Source organism: Ostrinia nubilalis, chromosome 25 (genome assembly GCF_963855985.1).
Source record: "Ostrinia nubilalis chromosome 25, ilOstNubi1.1, whole genome shotgun sequence".
In the NCBI taxonomy this organism is placed as follows: Eukaryota; Metazoa; Arthropoda; class Insecta; order Lepidoptera; family Crambidae; genus Ostrinia; species Ostrinia nubilalis.
In genome coordinates this window covers 11,202,915-11,226,897 of record NC_087112.1, presented here as the reverse complement: position 1 = coordinate 11,226,897, position 23,983 = coordinate 11,202,915, and the positions used below count along the sequence as shown (strand labels likewise).

The following is a 23,983-nucleotide window of genomic DNA, read 5'->3' as shown; positions in this document are numbered from 1 at the left end:
GATGAAATCTGCAATGTTTGATTTCGGTTTTTTCATCTGCCATTAGTGTACGGGGTGACGCATTAGTTAACAGATCGTTTAGTAAATTATCAGAATTTTGTTATTATTAGATGATATGGTAAGTAATGAGACTTAAGAGAGAGCACTCTTCCTACGAAAGTTTTCACTGAGTCACATAGGCACCCAGGTTATGGAAAAGCGATAAGACAGACTGGAAATTTTATAAAAGACAAATTATACATCTAAACTATTAAGCCATTAATTCAAAGAATCAGTAACGTGTTAGTTAATTAGGCAGTTTGAATATTGCGAAGGAATAAATAAGGTAGGAACAAGTAATTTTAATTTTTGCTAGGCACGGGACACGGGTAGATTCGAATTTCACAAAGAATTTTCGCAACCCAAACTTTTCCCAAGAAGTTTCTCTAAACAGGAATTAAAAACGTGACTGCAAAATGATTTCACACATTTTTAGACGAATAACGTCGTTCACGTGTTAAACTTTTACTTAAAGTTGGAATTCAATTTATTTATTTCATATGATACGTGTTCACAAGAGTGTGCTAAAGTTCGGATTACGATGGTCCTAATGTTCAAAAGTGCTGAGTCAGAAAAGATATCGCGGGGATGGCTAGACAGGCATTCGTCGCGGCACTCGCCGACACATAAACTATGTAATATTACTAATATAACTATTTAATAAATAATACCTACATAGTATGTAAACATAATAGTATATCATGTATTATTTGGTTGCATCCAACATACACCGCGTATTCCGTTGTGGCCGCGTCATATTCAACACAGACATAGTATAACAGTTACGTGTCTTGTGGCTTAATTGCAAAAACATTGATCGACCAGCTCTCCCCTAAACGGGATGATGCCCTTCACTACAATTTGTGTTTGGCCAACATCTACTACTAGACTACCAAGAAAACCATTTAAGGGTTAGGCAGTTTTGGGAGATAAGGACTATTCCCACCTCTCGTTCCCACCACTGCAACTCCTGTGTAGTCAGGATCTACAGCTTGACCGCCATAAAAACCCAACCAATGAAGGTCGAGTTTGTCCCGGGGGAAAGCTTAACTTTCCCCCGGGACATTGGATTGTCATTGGACCCGCAACGAAATTAATCAGAAGAACATAGGAGGAGTTCGAAATTAAGGTTCGACTTCCCTCCATTGCAAAGCGGACAAACAAAGGTTTAAAACCTTTAATAAAAGATTATGTACCACGGACAATAAATATCAATTACGGGGGCCTATCTTATGAGCAATTAGCAACTACCTGCCAATAATATTTTTCACAAAATCGCTTAAAAGCACACAGTTTTGGGAGATAGCTATTTATGTAATGTACTCTACAAAAAGGCCATATACATTTTTTTAAAGCAGTCATTCTGGTGATGCAGATTTAGGTATCCTTATCTGTCCTATGTTTTAAAATGACCTGACAAATGACCGCGGTTGTTCCAGCATGGAGATCAAAGCCGACGGCGTGCTGGACGGCATGGTGCGGCCGGTGAAGGAGCGCAAGAAGCACGACCGCTTCAACGGCATGAGCGAGGAGGAGGTGGCGCGCCGCACGCTGCCCGACCACCTGGCCGAGAACCTCGACATCATCATTGTGAGTATGATCGCACCCCAAGCTACTCTCTTGTGTTCCAGCTTCAAACTAAAGTCTGGTCCGTGAGCACGTAGAATTTTGTTCAATGACCCCAAGCTGCCCTGTGCAAGCCCTGGGCAAGCCGTGTGGTGACGGCAGAGTAGAATACATTTGTCACCAACCCCTACTCTTCCCGCGGGTGTCGTAAGAGGCGACTTAGGGACTACACATCAAACAGAGAACGGGCAGCAGCGCTCTCTGAAAAACATCAATCTTTTAAACTGCGATCTCCAACCCGCCTGCCAAGCGTGGAGATTATGGCAAAACCCTCCACTATAGTGGAGGAGGCTCATAGTCCAGCAGTGGACTGTAAAGGGCTGTTGATGATGATGATGATGATGACCCCAAGCTACCCATCCTTATCGCTCGCGTGTAATTATGTTGCTGTCGCGTTCGCACACTTACTGTGGGCGCCGTCGCACAGTCGCGACAGCAATATAATTACGCGCGAGCGATAAGGATGGGTAGCTTGGGGTCATTGGACAAAATTCTACGTGCTCACAGACCGGGCTTTACCAACGCATATTCCTCTGGCGTTCGCGAGAGAAGCCGCCACTGAAACTATCCTCTGACGTCTGGTGGAATGTTGACACTATTATTGTGTTGTGAGTATATTCACATTCTTCAAGCGCGAAGCTTCAGCAACAGAGCCTTAAGAATATCGTCCACCGGACGTTGACCCTCAAAGTGCGAGCACGATTTCACCACAATCTCATTTTCCAAGCGCATTGCTCTCGCGACATGAGCGAGGAAGAAGTCGCCCACCGAATCCATCCTCCGACATCTGGTGGACCGTTGGCACCATTATCGTGAGTATGTCTCCTTTAGTGACAGCGAGAAGGATATCGTCCACCGGACTCTACCACCATTGTGAGCATGATAGCAGTCGACGCTGTTATCTTTCTGATTCAAGCGCGACGCTTCAGCAGCATGAGTCAGTATTTTTGTTAGCCTAATCGCACACAGTTTTCATAAAAGAGGAATATGGCTACTGCAAGCACGATTACAATAATCAAAGCGTAAGTAATAGTAGATGGTTTGTTTTCCAAAACGCAATAACCGCGAGCCATTTATCTAAAACCCCACTAAAGAAATTACTGCAACCCGGTGACCCATATTTAAAAACATGAAAAACTTAAATACCTACTCGTACTAAATGATTGCTATAAAATAATTAATATTGAACATAATAATTTAGTTTATTAAAAACGATAATGGTTTTAAAGGGAAAATTAATCTGTCTTTTCCTCAATAATTCTATCGGTTCAGTTTCGTGACGTTTGCAGTATTGTTTTAATTGCGCTTGTACCTTGGTATCTGCCTACCTACTTTATTCGTAATAACGTTTTTAACAAATTAATGGGTAATTTGAATTATACAGGATGAATATGAAATGATTTAAATTATACATTCACTTTTATTATAAAAATACTATGAGACCAAAACCAGTGTATTAATTTTGGAAATTTTTTTCATGATTTCGAATTCACAAAAAGACTATCCGTACATGCTCGGCCTTGTAAATTAGTAACTTGTATAAATTAACGATTTAAACCTTATTTTAATTCTGATCGCTTACATAGCAAATTATTTATGTTATTTATTATGGAGCATTGTTAAACTTTTGTATTTACTGTCTTTTAATAATAATTATCTCACTCTTAGTTCATTGGGAGTCGATGATTAATGCCTGTGTATCGTTATCATTTCGGTTCCTGATTTATATCATTATAGTAATTATATTCTAATAAAACGAATAATGTTATGAATCACTGTTGAGAGGTGGACAATGCGAAGATGTGGACTTATATGAGTATGAATTAATATTATCCCGAGATTGCCATGCCTGTTTAATTCTATAGTAACTGTATACGGTATTTATGTATATTTAATGTAATTTAAAATTATAATCGCGTATTAAAATGCAATATTATTCATGAAAATCCAAATGATAGTAATTCATAGCAATTAAGTAATTTGAAGTAAATAAATTATAATAATATGAACTACATCACATTAACATGATTTTATTGTCGTGATAAATGTCACGCGTGAGCTATGGCGGTCACCGGCGACGTCGGGTCGCACGAATCACTGCACGAGCTCTCGTCCGATGTGTAATTATCTTAGGTTTTCTTTCGAGATTTCATTCACCCGTATAAGGCTCCAAGGCAACAGCCGCGAAATGTGCAGAATGTTCCCACGAATTTGGCGCCTGTTCGTTACAATGATTGTTCATTATTACTGGCTATCCGATATAGGTTATCTCTAGCACAAGGAATAACTGTATTTTTACGTTTGTTGTAACACACTGGCTGATCATGTGTTGCGTTGCAGATCGGCATCAACCCGGGGCTGTTCGCGGCGTACAAGGGACACCACTACGCCGGGCCCGGGAACCACTTCTGGAAGTGCCTGTACCTCTCCGGCCTCACGCGCGAGCAGATGAGCGCCGACGAGGACTACAAGGTAAGGACGAGATACTGTGTGTTAAAGCTTTCGCACTAAAGTACGGCCAACGAGAAGCGATACCAAATGTAAACAAACCCAATGTCATGGGTGAACCCGTCTGACTTTGACATATTATGTTGGCGGGAGAACGAGACATTATGTTCCAAAATACTGAACTGTCCTATCCATGACATTGACAGCGGGGCGCTACCGTCAATACCGGATCGCTGATTCCGATTTTTGCCATGTTGGAAACCATATAGTTGAACGATGGTAGCGCCCCCCTGTCATTGAGTTTGGTGGGACAGTTCAGCGTGGGTCATCTATACGACAAATACACATCTTGAGAAGAGACGGAATATTTATTGTCAACTCGACAGTCTTATCGACCTTTTGTATCGCTGCTAGTTGGCCGTACTTTCAAGTCCGATGCAAATCCAGAAAAACTTACGTCTAGATACGTAAGTTTTTCTGGATTGGATGACGGAAATCGAATCAACCGTAAGCTTTTCAGCCATTCAAATAGTTCTTCTTCTTTCTGTACTGTCACGGATTCGGATCGGTCGTAGTGCGAAACCGCTCTTACAATGTTCACGAAACACTCTGGTGTTCTTGGACGTCTTTAACAGCTATTACAAAAATCGTCATTAAAATTATGCTTAGGCTGAGTTGCACCATCTAACTTTAACCGTAACTATAACGATAACTGATGTTTTTTGTATGGAGTTCGACAGATTTTTGACGTTTGTCAAAAGCAAAGATGTAGATGTTTAAGATGAGAATATTGGGCATGTATTATAAAAATATCAACATGCATATTAAGTAACCGATTTGAGTAGTGTGACAGCGCAACAAAGCTCCATTACTTTCCAAAACACAATGATTGAGACACCGGGAATATGGGGCATGGGAACGACTCATGCTTCTTGTCCCTGCAATCGACGCGGCTGCGATATTGCCATTAGACTCGATAAAAAACGTGTTAAATGGAAACCCATTACAGCGCAATTAAGTGACGCGCCGCTAATTAATTGTCTTGAATCAGATTTTTGCTTAATTAAAATAATTGTTTAATTGTAGGGAGATAATGATCTCTAGATTATGTCAGACAAATGGCAGGCGTTCTGCGCAGACGTTCTCGGTTACAACTGAATTGAGAGTTTGTGTTTATTATTAAAATGTTTAATGTTGGGGTGGAGACTCCCAGACGCGGTAATGCCGAGTGTCGATAGCGATCTGACCTCGTTGTGTGCGAGTACCTCTCTCTGTAACGTAAACGAACACTTAGCACCTGCTTGCATGAATTATTAACAAGAAATTTTGCTAACAATGTTACTTTTACTCCATTGATATTTAAACCTGCATGCAGTTATGCATGTTTGGGGAATATTACAGGTACAAAAATGTATCATGAGATCTTTAAGAGATATAACATATTATTCAAATCATTACCCGTTTTGTCACCGTATTCGTATTGCTTTCGATTGATTCATCGCTCGAGGCTCTGCATCGCAGCTGCATGTGAAGTTACGCCTATCGGACGCATCTATTCCCAACGAAAAGGACGCGGGAAAATATTGAATAATCGCACACACATGGGGTATGGAAATGACGCGCTGCGTGGGAGTCTTGACGCGACCCGTGAGCGGCGGTGGGCGTCTGTCCACTGGCAACACCGCCGGCGGGCGGTAGACTGAGGATAGGTGTTGATAACATGCTCTAATTTAATAACTGCTATTCCAGCCTGGAAATTAGAATACTTAACTCGTATTACGTATTCAATTCATACTTATCACGATAGATAGATAAGAGTGATGTATATGGCCATATATGAGAGAAATAATTTATAACATTTTGTTTCCATACTTGAAAGCGAACAGTTTTTGGAACACGCTTTCATCAATACTCAATACTATGCATTTATCTTATACTACCATACAAGTATTTTTACGACTGTATTATCCCATACTCGTATTTTTTCGGATTCAGATCGGGGCCGTAGTGCGAAACCGCTCTGACGATTTGTTAGATGACTTTCGCGTACGCTTTATTAAATTGCAGCGAATTTTAGAATCGCATTTTATAGAGAATCGCTGTATACCTACTAATCTCGAGTGGATGTGTATTAAATTGTATTATTTATTGTTTTCCAGCTGTTAAACTTCGGCATCGGGTTCACGAACATGGTGCCGCGCGCGACGAAGGGCTCGGCGGACCTGACGCGGCGCGAGATCAAGGAGGGCTCGGCCGTGCTGCTGGAGAAGCTGCAGACCTTCCGGCCCAAGGTGGCCGTGTTCAACGGCAAGCTCATCTACGAGGTCTTCTCGGGCAAGAAGGACTTCTGCTTCGGCAAGCAGCCCGACACCATAGCTGGGACTAACACGGTGGGTCTCTCGCGTTGACGTGTTATGATAGCTCGCACCTCTCGGCCCGAGGTGGCCGTGTTCAACGGCAAGCTCATCTACGAGGTCTTCTCGGGCAAGAAGGACTTCTGCTTCGGCAAGCAGCCCGACACCATAGCTGGGACCAACACGGTGGGTCTCTCGCGTTGACGTGTTATGATAGCTCGCACCTCTCGGCCCGAGGTGGCCGTGTTCAACAAGCTCATCTACGAGGTGTTCTCGGGCAAGAAGGACTTCTGCTTCGGCAAGCAGCCCGACACCATAGCTGGGACTAACACGGTGGGTCTCTCGCGTTGACGTGTTATGATAGCTCGCACCTCTCGGCCCGAGGTGGCCGTGTTCAACAAGCTCATCTACGAGGTGTTCTCGGGCAAGAAGGACTTCTGCTTCGGCAAGCAGCCCGACACCATAGCTGGGACCAACACGGTGGGTCTCTCGCGTTGACGTGTTATGATAGCTCGCACCTCTCGGCCCGAGGTGGCCGTGTTCAACAAGCTCATCTACGAGGTGTTCTCGGGCAAGAAGGACTTCTGCTTCGGCAAGCAGCCCGACACCATAGCTGGGACCAACACGGTGGGTCTCTCGCGTTGGTGTCTTGAGGTAGCTCGAGAAATTATTGAAATGACAGTTCTGTATTATTAGAATGTCATGTGAGGTAAAAGGAGTTAAAATTGGTTGGCACATTTGCTGCATCGAATCTGAAAAATGTATGGATTGCAGTTTTTACACTGATTTCTGATGGATGCTTACTCAGTTTCAAGAGGCCGATCTCTGTATTAACAAAATAAATGACTTCGTAATAATGTACAATCTATCAAACAGTTCGTGGCATCCAAAGTAGCCAATAAATTCGCTACACGTCTTTGCTCCAATTGGAATAAGGTTTTGCTGTCAACTTTTTGGTCACTTTGGGTGTCAGATGCTTGACGCTGACTGTGTATATTCACACGGTCGTCATCTGATTCCCATGTTACATTCTTTCCTTAACGTGTGTGTAAGTATATGACTTAGGCTGGTTTTAGTGTCACGCGGACCGTCCGTTGCGGATTCGCTCCGCACGGCCAATCTGTATGAACTTCTAGGGAGCGTTTTAGAGTAATGCGGTCCGGAGGAACCGCTCCGCTCCCTAGCAGTTCATACAAATCGGCTGTGCGGAGCGATCCGCACTGACAGTCCGCGTGCCACTAAAACCAGCCTTATACGTGACGTATAAGAGCAAAATATTTGACGATTTGTAAGAACTATTTAATAGTCTATTTTTGACTTTGAAATTTAGACTTTGACTTTGTGTCCTGTGTTGCAGTACATGTGGGTGATGCCATCCTCATCGGCGCGCTGCGCGCAGCTGCCGCGCGCGGCGGACAAGGTGCCGTTCTACGCGGCGCTGAAGAAGTTCCGCGACTTCCTCAACGGGCTCGTGCCGCACGTGGACGAGGCCGAGCTCGTGTTCCCCGACACCACCTCGCGCCGGCCGCAGGAGGAGATGGAGATTCGCAGGTACAGCGGCCGCAGGTACTACGCGACGGGCCCGCGGGCGGCGGGGGCGCCCTCCCCACCCTCTCCCCTCCTCCAAAGCTCCGAGACTGAAGCTATCCGCTGAGAAATATAATCAGAGTAAATACAAATGAGTAGGTCATCTTCATAGAAACGCACCGAGCGCGGTTTGTATGTGAGCGCGCCAATATACGTATGCGGCGCGCACGCACACACTGACAAAATTCGGCGCAACCACGACTGGCTCCACGCTAATCCCCCGCTAAATTTTGTCAGTGTATGCGTGCGCGCCGCGTACGTGTTGGCGCGCTCACATACAAACCGCGCCCGTGCGTTTCTATGAAGATGACCTACTCATTTGTATTTACTCTGATATAATACAATAGCAGCCGATACGAGAATTCGAATCAATATCACGATAGTGTGGAGGTATTATGAGAAATATCCGAAGCTTGAAAACTACTCCAAGACTTCTCTTCTCAATAATTTTGGTATTTGCCCCCACCAATCAATTGACGTACTTTCAAAACTGTCAAAATTAGACTCCCATAGATTTTGTATGGCAATACTAAAGCCCGGTCTGTGAGCACGTAGAATTTTGTCTAATGACCCCAAGCTACCCATCGCGACTGTGCGACGGGCGCCCGGAGTGAGTGTCCGAGCGCGACAGCAACATAATTACGCGCGACCTATAAAGATGGGTAGCTTGGGGTCATTGGATAAAATTCTACGTGCTCGCAGACCAGACTATAGCTAGTGACGTCACTATTTTGTAAACCCTAACTACTTTTTTAAATTATAATGCAACCAAAAATCTTAATTTACAGGTAATTTAAAATTAATTAAGTTTTTAAGACCAGAATAAAGTTCCTTTTTAAAAAAGTTGTGCTTTAGAATTATTGGGGAGTGGTGGCAAATACCCAATTGCAGAATCGATATTAGACATTCTAACTCCCTTCCTTTATTGATGAACGAATATTTTTAATCGTGATTCACTCTACGAAGCCCAATATTCCAAGCAGCATGAAAGCAAACGCCGGCCGCTCCTGCCGTCCCGAGCGGGCAATATCGGCGCCCGCCAGCCCACGCGCACCTGCCACCGTCAAAACATTATGAACTTTATTTAAACTGGTGTAGGGTTGTATGTCTCTTAACACGTTGAAAGTAACTAAGCTGATGGTAGTTGACAACTTTAAACAGCAAACATCTCTGATTTATATCACTATGGATATTGGCAAAATACCGATATTTCCGTAGTAAGATGTCATTTATCAGCGGCAAATGTACTTTCAAGAAATATTCCGGACTACACCCTGTATATCAGAACAAAATTCAATCATAAGTATGAAATCGATTTGTATTATTTACGAAGGCAAGATGCGCGTGCGGCCCGGGCCCGCTCCGTGTGTAGGCACGTAGACGGGCACTCGATTCTCAGATGATCACTATGGCCAGCTAAAAGTTATTCAATTACTTTGCTTCATTCTCATGGAATGGGTTTACATTTTAAATTTTACAAACTTAACCCTTTCCACTTATTTTTGGCGATAATTATTTTAACGGAGATGGATGTGATAGTTTAGTTATACTGATTGACCATCTCTGAATCGAGCCCATTACAGGTGACCCGCGCACATAACTAACAGAATTTCGCGACAGCTATGAGCTTTAAAATCTGGGGTAAGTCAAACTTGATATATGCCGTCCTGCCGAAGACGATGACACTTCCCCATTTATGTGGAAGGTTCAGGGCTAGTGATCAGAAGGTGCCGTTAGACGTCGCAATTTTCTATTAATTTATTTATCTGCGTGAGTTGTAGACACAGTAAGCATGCTCTTCGCCGAGTCTATCACCTCTACATTTTATTTAACACTGTATTTCTTTTCGTCACAATTTTTAAATCAGTATGTTTGCGGTCTTCTACAGAAGATAATGATTAACTGTCGACTAAAATAAATAAAATACAAACTTTCTAATCGTATGAGCATGCCTACTACGTCTACACATCTATGTTGTGGTAGAAGTGTTCGTGAATAAAAGCTACACCTGCCAACAAATAGGCGCAACACGAGGCTTTCGAGAATATTCCACAAAGAAAACAGACGCGTGATAGTAATCCAGAAGTACGTCACAGGTATGCGCCTGTTTGATGGCAAGTGAATACGTTTTTAAGATACGGAATTGTTATCAATGTTACATTACTTCGGGTTCCAGGTGGTAGTGAAATAGTAACTTCTCTCTGAATGTATTCTTTAGTAACGAGCATTCGAGTGGTATCTATGACATTTTATTGTTTATTAATGAGTAACAAAAACAAATGGATATTATCTTTCTTACCATTTCTTTGTATGCGGTCATAGACACTATGATTGGCAGAGACCATAATGCTACTGACGAATGTAGAAAATACTTTTTGAGAATTTGATGAAAACAGTTTCAAAGAAATATCTAAAACTTTTTGCTGATTAACCTATAGAGAAATATAAAAAGAAAATATAAGTCAATGTAACATTGACATTACAAATTTCACATTATTTGTTTGTAAACATGTACAGAAAAATTCTATAAACATTTCTTTTATTAAATTTGTACAATGAATTTCTTAGATCTACCGATTGAAGTAGGGATATTAATTTTGAATTATTTAGATACAAAGTCAAAAATCAACGCCTACAACAGTTGTAGTGGGATCCGGGAGTTTTTTGCGCCGTGCCATGTGAAGAGGCTCGCACTGTCCCGCAGCGCGATCGCCACGGCGCGGACCTTCTGCCACGCGCTGTTCGTAGATATGGGACATCATATCAGGGAGCTAAACCTGAGCGGAGTGCCGGACCTTACGGCGAGAACACTGAAACCACACATCAGTAACTTCATACATATAAGAACTTTGGACATCACCTTCACCGACATCTACTTGCCCGATCTTATAGAAATTTGCCCCCGATACTTGAAGAATCTCGCCGTTAACTTCTTCAAGTGCCCGCGGCGGAGCAGGCGAGACATGGTGTGGGACAAGTGCAAAGAGTTATTCAAATCGAAAGAGTTCACCAGTATTCACTTCGTGGTGTTCGAATTCCTCGACTCCGACACTCCGCTGATGTTCCTGGACGGAATCTCGCTTATCCAGGATCTGCTGGTGACGGTTGCCGATAATTTCAAGGACTTCTGGGATATCGAAGACGTTGACGTGCCGTTCAATCACATTGATCACTACACCATAAACTTCTCGAAGCTCTCCTACGTGTTCCGCGATTGCCGAGTCACGCACAAAACTGCTAAATGTCTCAGAGGCGTCGCCAACCTAAACTTTGAACAGATAGAATACATCTACATAATGTATTTGGAAAAGATTGTTGTGTACGTCTCTCCCGTCTTCAAATCAATATTTCTGGTTAATTGCAGTGATTTACGGGTAGAGACCAGCTCATATCTGCCTTTGGATTTCATGTTGGATGGCAATATTATATTCAAAGCGTGGAACAAGCGGACGACAAAGTTTGATGAACAATTTATGAAGAATGTTATTTTAGAATTGCAAGATTACTTTCCGTCGTACATCTGCATGCACGGCAGGATCAAAATGAAAATAACGAACGCTCCGAGCGACTGGTACTGCATCGACGCGTGCGAGGGCTTCGAAAAGCTCATAGACGATCTGCCCGAAAAAGTCACACTGACGGATTTCTGCAGGAAAGACGGCGCCGTCATCAGATGCAACCGGCCCATACGGCTGACGTCCAATTCGAAAACTTTGAACAATTTGACTTTTCTACGACTGAGCAACATTTGCATCAGGGAGGACTTCTTCCAAATTTTATTTTCACAATGCTCCAAACTGGAGACCCTAGACATCTACGTGGAGAAGCGCGGCCGACTGGGCGTGTTCCGCGGCTACACCGCGTCGCTGTCCAAATCCATAGATCTGGCCGAACGCTTGAAAAACGTCAAGATGACTTCCGAGGACATCGAGTACGAAACTCTCTTCGGCACTCTGAGCAGATGCTCCACTTTGGAGAACGTGCACATTTGCGAGTACGAACGCGCGCTGGGGGACCACGAGATCGACGTGACGAGCATGTTGTCTATGATAGAGAGGTGTGGCGGCCTGTACAGCCTGTTCATCGAGGCGGACATGTCTCCGGAGCAGCTGACGCTGCTGACGAGCCCGCTGCGGCAGGCGGCGCAGGCGCGCGCGCGCGACCACCTGCGAATCGAAGTATGCGACTGCTACCGCGGCTGGAACCCGTTCGTCGACGTCTTCAATCCTAGCCCTTTGCACATATTAGATTGATCGAATATACGTTTTTGTTGACCTTTATAATTTATTTTTATTTTGTTCTTTAATTTAATTTTTTAACCAGATTGCCGATTTTAAAGGTAACTTTACTGTTAATTGTACATTTTCAATTTAATGAATGTTTATATGATATGCTAAACAATAATCATACGATTTGTCTTTAAACATATCTCTTTCAGAACAAGTATGTAGGTAACTCAGGTTAATAGAGTAATCCACACCCAGTCCGTTCTTTCAAATAACGAGCTCGTTCCTATTTTGGGAATATACGCTCGAAAGTGAAAGTTCAATTCAGTACAGAGTAATTTTAATGGCATTTCACAAAGAATGTCGCTTGAAGACACAAAAAACTAATGCACTAGCTGTAATTTCGATGTTTATCCCATTGAACCTACTCAGTGCTGTTCTGAGCCCGAAACCAAGCCGTAATCGCCGGATCATCGACAGACTGACGATGGAGCCGGAACCCGGGGACACGATAATCCTCGAGGACGGCACTGAGGTCCCGCTGAAGAAGAAGCGCGGCCGCCCCAAGAAGGTCAAGCTGGAGAACGGCGAGACCGCGCCGCCCACGCCCCGCGCGCCTCGGGCCCCGCGGCCGCCGCCCACGCAGGACCCCAACGGCGAGCAGCCGCCCAAGAAGAAGCGCGGCCGGCCCAAGAAGATCAGGCCCGAGGAGCAGCAGTTCCTCATGCAGCAGCAGCAGCAGCAGCAACAACAGCAGCAGCAGCAACAACAACAGCAGCAACAGCAGCAGCAGCAACAACAGGTCAGTCGATTTTGATGGAACAACAACCAGTCACTTTGAGTTAAGCCCAATTTTAAATTTATGCAGTGATAACCCATTTTTTTAGCAACTGCAAACCATTTTACAGAGCAGGATTGTGGTAGAGCGATATAGCTTTATTGTACCTCATCGCTCACAGAGTAAACTGTGCACCTAAAATAATAAAATAACGGTTGATTAATCATGATAAACGATACATGTCGACGTGATATCTCGCACACGCCTCTGCAGTTTCGCCCAAACCAACGCGTTCATCCCGCGCGCGCGATGGCGATGAACCTTTATCGTTTTGTAGCCTAACCATTGACGTCACCCCCAGCAGGCGAACGCGATGATGCAGCCGCAGATGTCCGGTCTACAGGGGCTGGGTCACGAGCAGTACCTGCACGGCGAGTTCCAGCAGGGCATGCTGTACCCGCACCTGCAGGAGCCGCCCTACTTCCAGCCGCCCGCGCCCGCGCCCGCCGCGCCCGCGCCAGGTGAGCACAGCGGTAAACACACCTTCTTACTTCACGATAGAGTTCAGTTTAGTCCAGCAGGGCATGCTGTACCCGCACCTGCAGGAGCCGCCCTACTTCCAGCCGCCCGCGCCCGCGCCCGCCGCGCCCGCGCCAGGTGAGCACAGCGGTAAACACACCTTCTTACTTCACGATAGAGTTCAGTTTAGTCCAGCAGGGCATGCTGTACCCGCACCTGCAGGAGCCGCCCTACTTCCAGCCGCCCGCGCCCGCGCCCGCCGCGCCCGCGCCAGGTGAGCACAGCGGTAAACACACCTTCTTACTTCACGATAGAGTTCAGTTTAGTCCAGCAGGGCATGCTGTACCCGCACCTGCAGGAGCCGCCCTACTTCCAGCCGCCCGCGCCAGGTGAGCACAGCGGTAAACACACCTTCTCACTTCACAATAGAGCTCAGTTTAGTCCAGCAGGCATGCTGTACCCGCACCTGCAGGAGCCGCCCTACTTCCAGCCGCCCGCGCCCGCGCCAGGTGAGCACAGCGGTAAACACACCTTCTCACTTCACAATAGAGCTTAGTTTAGTCCAGCAGGCATGCTGTACCCGCACCTGCAGGAGCCGCCCTACTTCCAGCCTAGCTCGTAATTCCGACCCTCAAATTGAGATTCATCCTCAGAGGTAGGTACTGTTCTCATTACTTTTTTACTTAGCACATAATGTTTTCGCTAATCATCTTCTCTATTCTACTCAGCCTGACCTATATGGAACTTGTGACCTTTCAATCTTGGATAGGGATTTCTTCTGCTCTTCCGTGACGGGAGATGTTTGACCTCAAGTTAATACTGATTCCATCGACAGTCTTGGGAATCACCTGACGACGCATCACAAACTGTTTACTGCCAATATGAGTAAACCTGGGAGCCATATCAGAAGGAGGTTCAAAGCACGGTCCTGGTTACCAGAAGCATGTCTTATTAGTCGTCACCAGTACAAAGCACGATTGGAACTTCTATTATTGGATGGAATCCTCACTTGACCAGGATAACATTCTACGACTCGCAACTTGATTTACATAGCCTTAAGTCATCACATAGCAGGAAGGCGATGAGTGCAGGCCGCTACCAACCGGTCATTGGGGGAGGCCTATGTTCAGCAGTGGACGTTCTGTGGCTGAAATGATGTTGATGATGACGTCATTACAAAGGAAATAACTAACAATGCTTGCATGAAAACGGTGATTTTAGCTTACTTAGACTGTCGTCTGTGGTGTTTTCTGACGGATACGACCTGCAAGCTAAAGCAAGTCAAGAGGAGAGCGTATCTTCACCTTAAAGGCCGGCAACGCACCTGTAACGCCCCTGGGTCTGCGGGTGTCTATGGGCGACGGTAATCACTTAGGCGGTTATCACACTGCACCTGGTTTTCATATAAAAAAACACGCGCGCGGACGCGTTGTCAGTGTGAAGTGCCGCGCGTGTTTTCTATACAAAGTGAGGTACTTGCATACAATGATTAAATCTGTCGCCCCGCGGCCGCGGAGCGCGGCGCAGTGTGATAACCGCCTTACCATCAGGTGATCCGTCTGCTCGTTTGCCTCTTGTCACATAAAAAAAAATTTCAACAGTGACTGATATGACCCGAAATGTTGACCGTGATGATGTATTGAAAGAAAAGAAAGAAAGAAACATTTATTGCCATGGACATTGGACATCACAAAAGACAAAAGAGGTAAAATGAAAAAAAAAAAAGCAAATAAGACAGAGGTGACATAAAACATACAATAAATGAGCAAGTAAACTAAGAAGTGCCACCCTGTCGCACAGCGATGCCCATCGCAATGGGACCCCACTCAGCATATGCCGTGGCCCCCGGTGAGGGAAGCCACGACGCTGGTTTTCAGTGTGCCCCATGCCGAGTGAGAGTCACGGACACTAACCTATACATCCAATGATATTAAAGAACTATAGATATGTTACGTTCATAGAAATTACGATTTGAATCCGTGCCGAGCTATTCCAAATTGCACACATTGACAAATGTAACTGATAAGTGAAACAAAAGATACGAAATAGCACGCAAATGAAAGAGATAGCTATAGTTTTAACGATTCTGCACTAACTAATCTATGTCCGCAGCGCACGCATCCTTATCGCTCTAACGTCAAAACAAGATCGCTTTCTCTTTCTTAACTTGAACATGGCGCATGGCGTCTTGATTGTTTGCATAAATAATTGAAAATATAAATACTAAATAATTTTGCATAATCACATGTGGTAAGAGATCCCTTGTATTTTGTTTACTTTAGAGTCATAATTAGTACACTTTCGAAACACACACGATGGCATTTTTTATTTATTTTGGTAAGAACAGGAACTTACGGTGTGGTACGCACGCGATTGCGCACGACGCAGGCCACACGAAGACTAAACACAAGACGTCCCAATTGGGACGTATTTGAGTATTCACAGCGCGAGCGCTTATAACATATCTGCTTTTGTTTTTATATAATATCATTGTATACATCATTATTGAAACATGCGTGTTGTGTTTGTGTTCAGGCGGCGGCATGGACGGCGGCATGGACGTGGGCGGCGGGCTGCTGCGCTACGGCTCGCCGGGCGCGGGCGTGGGCTACGCGTCGCCGCGCGTGTACGCCTCGCCGCGCTCGCAGGGCTACTCGCCCGGGCCCGCGCGCCCGCCCGGCACGCCGCAGCCGCAGGTCAGTCAACAGATACTTACTAGTTATAACCTAATAAATAACAAATATTGACATTTCTACCATACTCAACCGGTTAAATTCAATCTATACAGGTTGGAAACGTTAAGTGATCTCACTCGATTATTTCTAAACTATACAAGATATTGAAAAACTGGTTACTGATACTGAGAGTACATCATGACCTCTTTCAAACGGTACCAAACAATTGAATTTTTGATAGGTTCAGATTATTCTGTAACCTATTATTGATACCATTGGATAGAGCTTGTAAAGCACTTTTAGAATCAGTAATCAGTTTTACGATATCATTTGTAGTTTTTAAAATAATGTGATTTTACTAAATGTATGGAAGCTAGAAACATTGAATTTTCAGATAGATCCAGTTTATTCTGCAACTTATTATTAACTAGCTTTCCGCCCGCGGCTTCGCCCGCGTGGAATTTTGTCTGTCACAGAAAAACTTTATCGCGCGCGTCCCTGTTTCAAAAACCGGGATAAAAACTATCCTATGTTCTTTCCCGGGACTCAAACTATCTCTATGCCAAATTTCATCAAAATCGGTTGCGAGGTTTAAGCGGGAAAGCGTAACAGACAGACAGACAGACAGACAGACAGACAGACAGACAGACAGAGTTACTTTCGCATTTATAATATTAGTTGGGATACCGTTTGATAGAGCTCATGAAGCACTTTCAGGATCAGTAACTAGTTTATTGATATCTTGTATAGTTTAGAAATAATCGAGTGAGATCACTTATTGTTTCCATCCTGTATAAACTACTGAGACCGTTTTACCTCCTTCCAAAGGTTGTTGTGTCCTAACTGGTGCCCTAAATGCTAAAGTGGTGAAGCAATAAAGTATTGAGTTTATTCGCTTTCGATTAAATGCTAAAGTGGTGAAGCAATAAAGTATTGAGTTTATTCGCTTTCGATTACTATCAAAGTCGAAAGTATTCATTCCATTTTTAGGCCCTTTCTAGGGTATTTATACACGTGAACACGTCCCAAATATAGCTTGCCCTACCACCACTTCGGGACAACATATGGGCTGGTGCTGTATAGCGTTGCAGCTCAGCTGTTTTTTTTGTAAATTTATTTCCTTACTCGATATTCGATTCTCATATACCACTAGCGACATCTATTGGAGGGTTTGGAAAGTTATTACAAAATCCAATCTTGCAACTAGGAAGAAATGTCAGAAGAAACTCAGTCACCTTTGTCAGCCTCTTTATCAATTAATTTCACGTCAATTGTGGTCCTTCGAGCCGGATATCATAAATGATTTATCCGCAGCAGTTCCCGTCGAGCCCGGCGGCGTTCTCGGCGCCGTCGCCGCCGCGCGCCGGCGGCTACGGGTCGCCGGCGGCGCGCCAGTTCGCCGCGCGCTCGCCGCTGTACTCGTCGCCCGCCGCCTACAGCGCGCCCAGCCCCGCCCACACGCCGCGCTACTCGCACGAGCCGCTCTACCGCGAGCCGCAAGGCCCGCAGGTACAATACACCCATTCCAGGCCATATAATATCATAATAATAATAATAAATAACTTTATTAACACACATTATGACAATACAATACAATGATTAAAATAAAAAGAAAAAGACAAATGCATGTTAATAGGGCGCCCGCTCAGTTTTAGTTGGGACACCTTGTAGGATGTCCCAACACTGATTTTCAGCAGGGAGCCCTATCAGCTACTGCTATCATAAGTGATTTCTCCCTTCCCTTTGAGCAGAGTAAATACAAATGAGTAGGTCATCTTCATAGAAACTCACCGGGCGCGGTTTGTATGTGAGCGCGGCAATACGTATGCGGCGCGCACGCACACACTGACAAAATTTAGCGTGGCTTAGCGGGGAGCCAGTCGTGGTTGCGCCGAGTTTGAGCGCGGCTCTTCTTTACCGAAACTCTGCTTTGAGTTTCAGTAAAGATGTGACACTTGAAGATCTTAGAGCGCTTTCACATTAGGGCGTTAGAAGCGCGACAGCAGCGCGGCAGATGCGTTTTTATAATGTCAAGGCATGTATCCGCTGTCACATAGTATGAAATTTTTGGCAGCGCGTCTGTCGCGCGTTTGTGCTAAATCGCCTAAATGTGAAAGCGTTCTTAGGTGAACTTCTTGAAAGAACTTACGTTTTATTATTTTGTTTCATTTGTTCACCGTCAGGCCCGGTTTCCACCAAGGCAAAGCACAGCAGAGAAATGTTTTGAATAACCAGTCAGATTTTACTGTCATTTTCATACATTCTGAATGACATCTGATCGGTTATTCAAAACATTTCTCCGCTCCGTCTTGGTGGAAAACGGGCACGTTTACGGCCACATAAAAACTAAATAAACCATCTAACAATATTCCACATTAACATTCAAATATTCCAGAACATTCGGCTATTTTAGAAACGAAAGCAAACTGCCACGTTTGCCCACAGGACAAGACATTTGAATGTGTACCATGTTGGGAGACCGTATGAATAAGACACAGTTTGTCTTCTATATGTCTGTTTATTAACGCGGACTACACGTGTATTTATACGATATAGATTATAGATAAATGACGTCACAGCATCAGCACTATACGTGATAAATGTGCTGACACTGTGAACGTGATTAAGATAAGATATGAAGAGATTTAGTATTGTGCATACCGGCACTGTATTTATGCGCGTTCCACAGGGCGGGTCGCGGCCCTACTCGCGGTCGCCGGCGCCGGGCGGCGGGGTGGGCGGCGTGGGCGGCGTGCCGGCGGGCGTGGGCGGCACGACGCCGTTCCCGGCGGCGTCGCCGGCGGGCGGCGCGCTGAGCTACACGCCGTCGCCGGCGCACACGCCCTACTCGCAGCACTCGTCGCCCGCGCCCGCCGCGCGCACGCCGACATATACCGACTCGCATGCCTTCAACCAGGTAATGAGGGCTATCTATACATGGTAGCTAGCTAGCTATACATGGTAGGGAATTCAAAATAGGGTTGACAAATTGGTTACATACAAATTGTTTTTATTCACTTAAGGAATATTATGACTGGAGGAATTATTCTGACTAAGCAAATTAGGTAGATGTTATTTAAATTTTAATTAATAATAAATTGACTTGTGTAAAACAAATGCATGCTGGTTCATATCTGGCGAATGTGTCCTGCTCCATTTCATTGTGTAACATCTAATGTACCACATTCTGCAAATAAATAATTTGAATTTGAATTTTGAATTTGAATATCGTTTTAGCGCTCACCAGTTAGCGCCACTGTAGAGTAAGGTCCTGTCACTTGCTAGTAGCGAAGACAGTGGCACCAACTGGTGAGCGCTAAAGTGGTAGGAGGCCTATCGCATTTGCACTCATCAAGATGGCGCCACTGTAGAGTAAGGTCCTGTCAATCGCCAGGGGTGCCAACTGTCAAGTATAAAAACGATAGTCCTCATTGATCACAAAAAAAATCTAAAGCCCGGTCACCGAGCACGTGGAATTTCGTCCAATTCTTATCGCTCGCGCGTAATTATGTTGCTGTCGCGCTCGCACACTCACTGCGGCCGCCCGTCGTACAGTCGCGACAGCAATATAATTACGCGCGAGCGATAAGGATGGGTAGCTTAGGGGCATTGGACGAAATTCTACGTGCTCGGCGACCGGACTATTAATAGCAGACATTAATTTTTTTTTCCTTTTCTTTTTTTAATTTACCTCCATTAACTCGTAGTAAGCTAAATATGCTTGGGTTATATGTGGGTTTTTTGCCACAATGGATATTTGGTTTAAATAAATTGGATTATTTGGGTTTGTATTCGCGTCACTGGGTTTCCTCCCACGCGACACGTTACGTTACGCATGGTTTATGTACGAGACTATTCTCATCTCTCGTTCTCACCGCTGTAACTGCTGTGTAGCCAGGATCTACAGCTTCACCGCCAATAATACCCAACCAGTAAAGGTCAAGTTTGTCCCGAGGGAAAGTTAAACTGTCATTGGACCCGCAACGAATCGAAGTGAAGGTTCGACTTTGTGTGCGACAGGGCGGCAGCGCCAGCAACACGTCGGGCTCGGGCTCGGGCTCGGGCTTCGCGGCCGAGCTGCCGGCCGACATGGGCGCGGGCATGGGCTCGCCGGCGCCGTCGCCCGCCATCACGCTGGACTTCGAGCCGCCCGCGCCCGCCTCGCCGCTCAGCGCCGACCTGCAGCCGCCCAGCCACAGCGACGACTCGCTGGAGGACTACACCAAGGTCGGTCACCACTCAGCTCGGCCGACATGGCTCGCCGGCGCCGTCGCCCGCCATCACGCTGGACTTCGAGCCGCCCGCGCCCGCCTCGCCGCTCAGCGCCGACCTGCAGCCGCCCAGCCACAGCGACGACTCGCTGGAGGACTACACCAAGGTCGGTCACCACTCAGCTCGGCCGACATGGCTCGCCGGCGCCGTCGCCCGCCATCACGCTGGACTTCGAGCCGCCCGCGCCCGCCTCGCCGCTCAGCGCCGACCTGCAGCCGCCCAGCCACAGCGACGACTCGCTGGAGGACTACACCAAGGTCGGTCACCACTCAGCTCGGCCGACATGGCTCGCCGGCGCCGTCGCCCGCCATCACGCTGGACTTCGAGCCGCCCGCGCCCGCCTCGCCGCTCAGCGCCGACCTGCAGCCGCCCAGCCACAGCGACGACTCGCTCGAGGACTACACCAAGGTACCTTCTATCAGAGTAAATACAAATGAGTAGGTCATCTACATATAAACGCACCGAGCGCGGTTTTTATGTGAGCGCGCCAATATACGTATGCGGCGCGCACGCACACACTGACAAAATTCGGCGCAACCACGACTGGCTCCCCGCTAACATAGTAGATATACTGTGCCGCTAATCCTCGCTAAATTTTGTCAGTGTGTGTGTGCGCGCCGCATACGTGTTGGCGCGCTCACATACAAACCGCACCCGTACGTTTCTATGAAGATGACCTACTCATTTGTATTTACTCTGCTTCTATACTATCTCTCCATCGGACCAAGGAATATTCTTCTTGTCGTGTCGACAACAAACCTACGGTCAACCCGAAACTGTTACAAGAGTGGCGTAGTCAGCAGTGTTCATTAAATCTTTCAGCGCGTAGTTTCGAGCACGCAGGGCACGACATCATAAAATATTAAGTGATCCAGGTAATACAGGGTAGGCCAGAAAGACTTACAATTTTAATAAGCCTATATGCAAAACAGATTGCATGCTGCTTTTCAGGGAAAATTTTCCTGAGACGTACTACAAATGATCAGCAGTCGCGCCCCTCTCCCACATACCATTCATCTTCCCTCATTCGTTCTTCGGGTCAGTAGAAAAACGAATGAAGGAAGATGAATGGTCGAGGTCGAGCGAGGGCAGTGATTGAAATGCAACCTTATCAACATCGTACTAAGGTTGTGTCTGTGTTTCAGAACACGTCGACGCAGGGCGAGCTGGCGGGCGAGGGCGCGGCGTTCGGCGGCGCGCTGTACGAGGGCTCGCCGCGCCTGTTCCCGCCGCACCTGCACCACTCGCCGCAGCCCGACAAGGAGCACTACCACTACCGGGACCGCCCCGACATGGGTGCGTGCACCACACTACACACGACACTAAAGTCTGGTCAACGAGCAGATAGAATTACATCCAATGACCCCAAGCTACCCACCCTTATCGCTCACGCATATTATATTGCTGTTGCGCTCGCACACTCACTGCGGACCTTACACACGACACGACACTACACAATATTAAACCTATCAACACTGAAAACCAGCTTCGTGGCCTTCCTAACCGTGGGCCACGGAATTTGCTGAGTGGAGTCCCACTGCGATGAGCAATGGGCATCGCTGTTGCGGCAAGTTGGCGCTGCTCAGTTCACTTTTTCCTTCTTTGTAATCTTTTGTTTCTTTCTTTTAACCCAACAAAACACTATATTTGTGCAACACTGAAGTGTTCCAGATATATGACACTGACTGTGTCAGGGCGCTACTAGAAATACACCCAGTATTCTAATTTTTGCCACGTTTGACAATACTGAAGTGTCCCATATAATTATGACATTTACTGGAGGGCGCTACTATCAATACTGTGTTTTTAGTTTCGATTTTTTGATCTTCTTGACTTCTCAGAATCGTTTGGCTATATGTATCAAGAAAAATGAAAATAGGCATGTAATAGTATTGTAACATTTTCCTGATCGTTATTCCAGGTAACGGCCTCGCGGACAGTCCGCGGTTAGACCAGCTACATCAGCATCCCTCCATGTATCCTAGCAATTTTAATAGGTGAGTGCTTAATGTTAACAGTTTATACACCGCTTATAGCCAAGGAGAGACTGGTAGTTCAGGGACAGGTGGAAGGCAAGAGAGCACGCGATCGATCGTCAACCCGCTGCACTGAATAGACATCACAAAGGCTACTGAGTCCACCATGGTCCAGTGTACTCGCGACGCCTCTAATCGTCAGAAATTGAAACACATCGCCAGGAATGACCTCGAACACCCCACCGTGTACCTCGTCAGCGCAACCACGACCACTCTGACAAGAGTGTCCGCCTAAGAAGAGAGAAGCCACGAGAGTAGCCGAGGATGAAAAGGACAATCAGTAAAATATGACGGTCAAATCGCTCTACGTCAAGTTTTTGAAAGTTGTTAGTTGACTGTCACATTGAGCGTTCACTGCCTTTAGGGAGAAGCCATACGGTGTGGTACGGTCGCGGCGCAGCATATAAAAATCAATGATATGCCAGACGGTACGTTGCAGCGCCGCATACCAAATGTGTACAGTGATGCGGCAAAATGGTGCGGCGCCGCACCGCAGCACCGTGTGACTTCTCTCTTACTCGTTGAAAACAGAGGCATAAGTGTACACCGTGAAACAGTGCATAATACAGTTTTATTTGCTGCAGGTCGACGCCCCCCAGCGGCGGCGGCGGCGGCGGCGGCGCGGGCGCGGGCCCGTTCTCGCCGGCGCCCGCCTTCCGCCCGCCCGACCACCAGCCGCACACGCCGCACCACCACCACGCGCCAGGTAAAGAAAGAAAGAAAGAAAGAAAAATTATTTATTTGACAACTTAAAAAAAAAAAGGGCAATATAAAAATACAATTATAAAAAAAATGTACAAAGACAATGAAGTGAAAAGAGAAAAAAGAAATGTTGCCAAAGAGGTTACCCACCCACTCACTATCATCTTGACAGTTGACATTTTACTGCCAAGTGCCAAGACACTGGTTTTCAGTGGGTAGGTACCTTGTACGCAGGGGCAAAAAAGGTAACACGACGCCACATTATATATACGTTATTAGCGGTCGCCCGCGACTTCGTACGCGTGGAGCGTTTCACCATAGGTTTCATGGCTTCCCCCGCATGAATAATTTACGAACGTCAAAATTTTTTGTCCAGCGCTGAAGATTTTAACCAATGACGATAGATGGCGCTTTTTACACACGTCTTATTTATTTATTGAAATTTAGTTGGTCACTTAACGTCATAAATTATAATAGCCTATATGTTAATCTGGGTTATAAACAATAATACTATAAAGTTTCAACAAAATCCGTTGAGTAGTTTTTGCGTGAAAGAGTAACAAACATCCAGACATCATGACATCCAGACATCCAAACTTTCGCGCTTTATAATATTTGTAGGATAGTAGGATTATCTTTGTGGAACTTTGACGTTTTTAAATGTCCAACACTGAACCGTCCCAGCTATGACATTTGCAGGAGGGCGCCACTATCAATACTG

General features: G+C 45.8%; 1 protein-coding gene across 1 annotated transcript in view; it reads left to right on the top strand.

The window, feature by feature from the left end:
* LOC135084125 (trithorax group protein osa) overlaps positions 1 to 23,983 on the top strand; it is a 44,003-nt gene that overhangs the window by 11,761 nt on the left and 8,259 nt on the right. The window contains exons 2-17 of the mRNA XM_063978869.1: positions 1,479 to 1,629; positions 4,006 to 4,137; positions 6,273 to 6,503; positions 7,825 to 8,018; positions 12,761 to 13,082; positions 13,423 to 13,579; positions 13,620 to 13,715; positions 13,756 to 13,851; positions 13,892 to 14,086; positions 16,113 to 16,273; positions 17,567 to 17,761; positions 18,942 to 19,169; positions 20,273 to 20,932; positions 21,670 to 21,820; positions 22,446 to 22,521; positions 23,145 to 23,266. Of these exons, the coding sequence (XP_063834939.1) occupies positions 1,479 to 1,629; positions 4,006 to 4,137; positions 6,273 to 6,503; positions 7,825 to 8,018; positions 12,761 to 13,082; positions 13,423 to 13,579; positions 13,620 to 13,715; positions 13,756 to 13,851; positions 13,892 to 14,086; positions 16,113 to 16,273; positions 17,567 to 17,761; positions 18,942 to 19,169; positions 20,273 to 20,932; positions 21,670 to 21,820; positions 22,446 to 22,521; positions 23,145 to 23,266 (3,167 nt within the window). The remainder of the gene's footprint in view (positions 1 to 1,478; positions 1,630 to 4,005; positions 4,138 to 6,272; positions 6,504 to 7,824; positions 8,019 to 12,760; positions 13,083 to 13,422; positions 13,580 to 13,619; positions 13,716 to 13,755; positions 13,852 to 13,891; positions 14,087 to 16,112; positions 16,274 to 17,566; positions 17,762 to 18,941; positions 19,170 to 20,272; positions 20,933 to 21,669; positions 21,821 to 22,445; positions 22,522 to 23,144; positions 23,267 to 23,983) is intronic.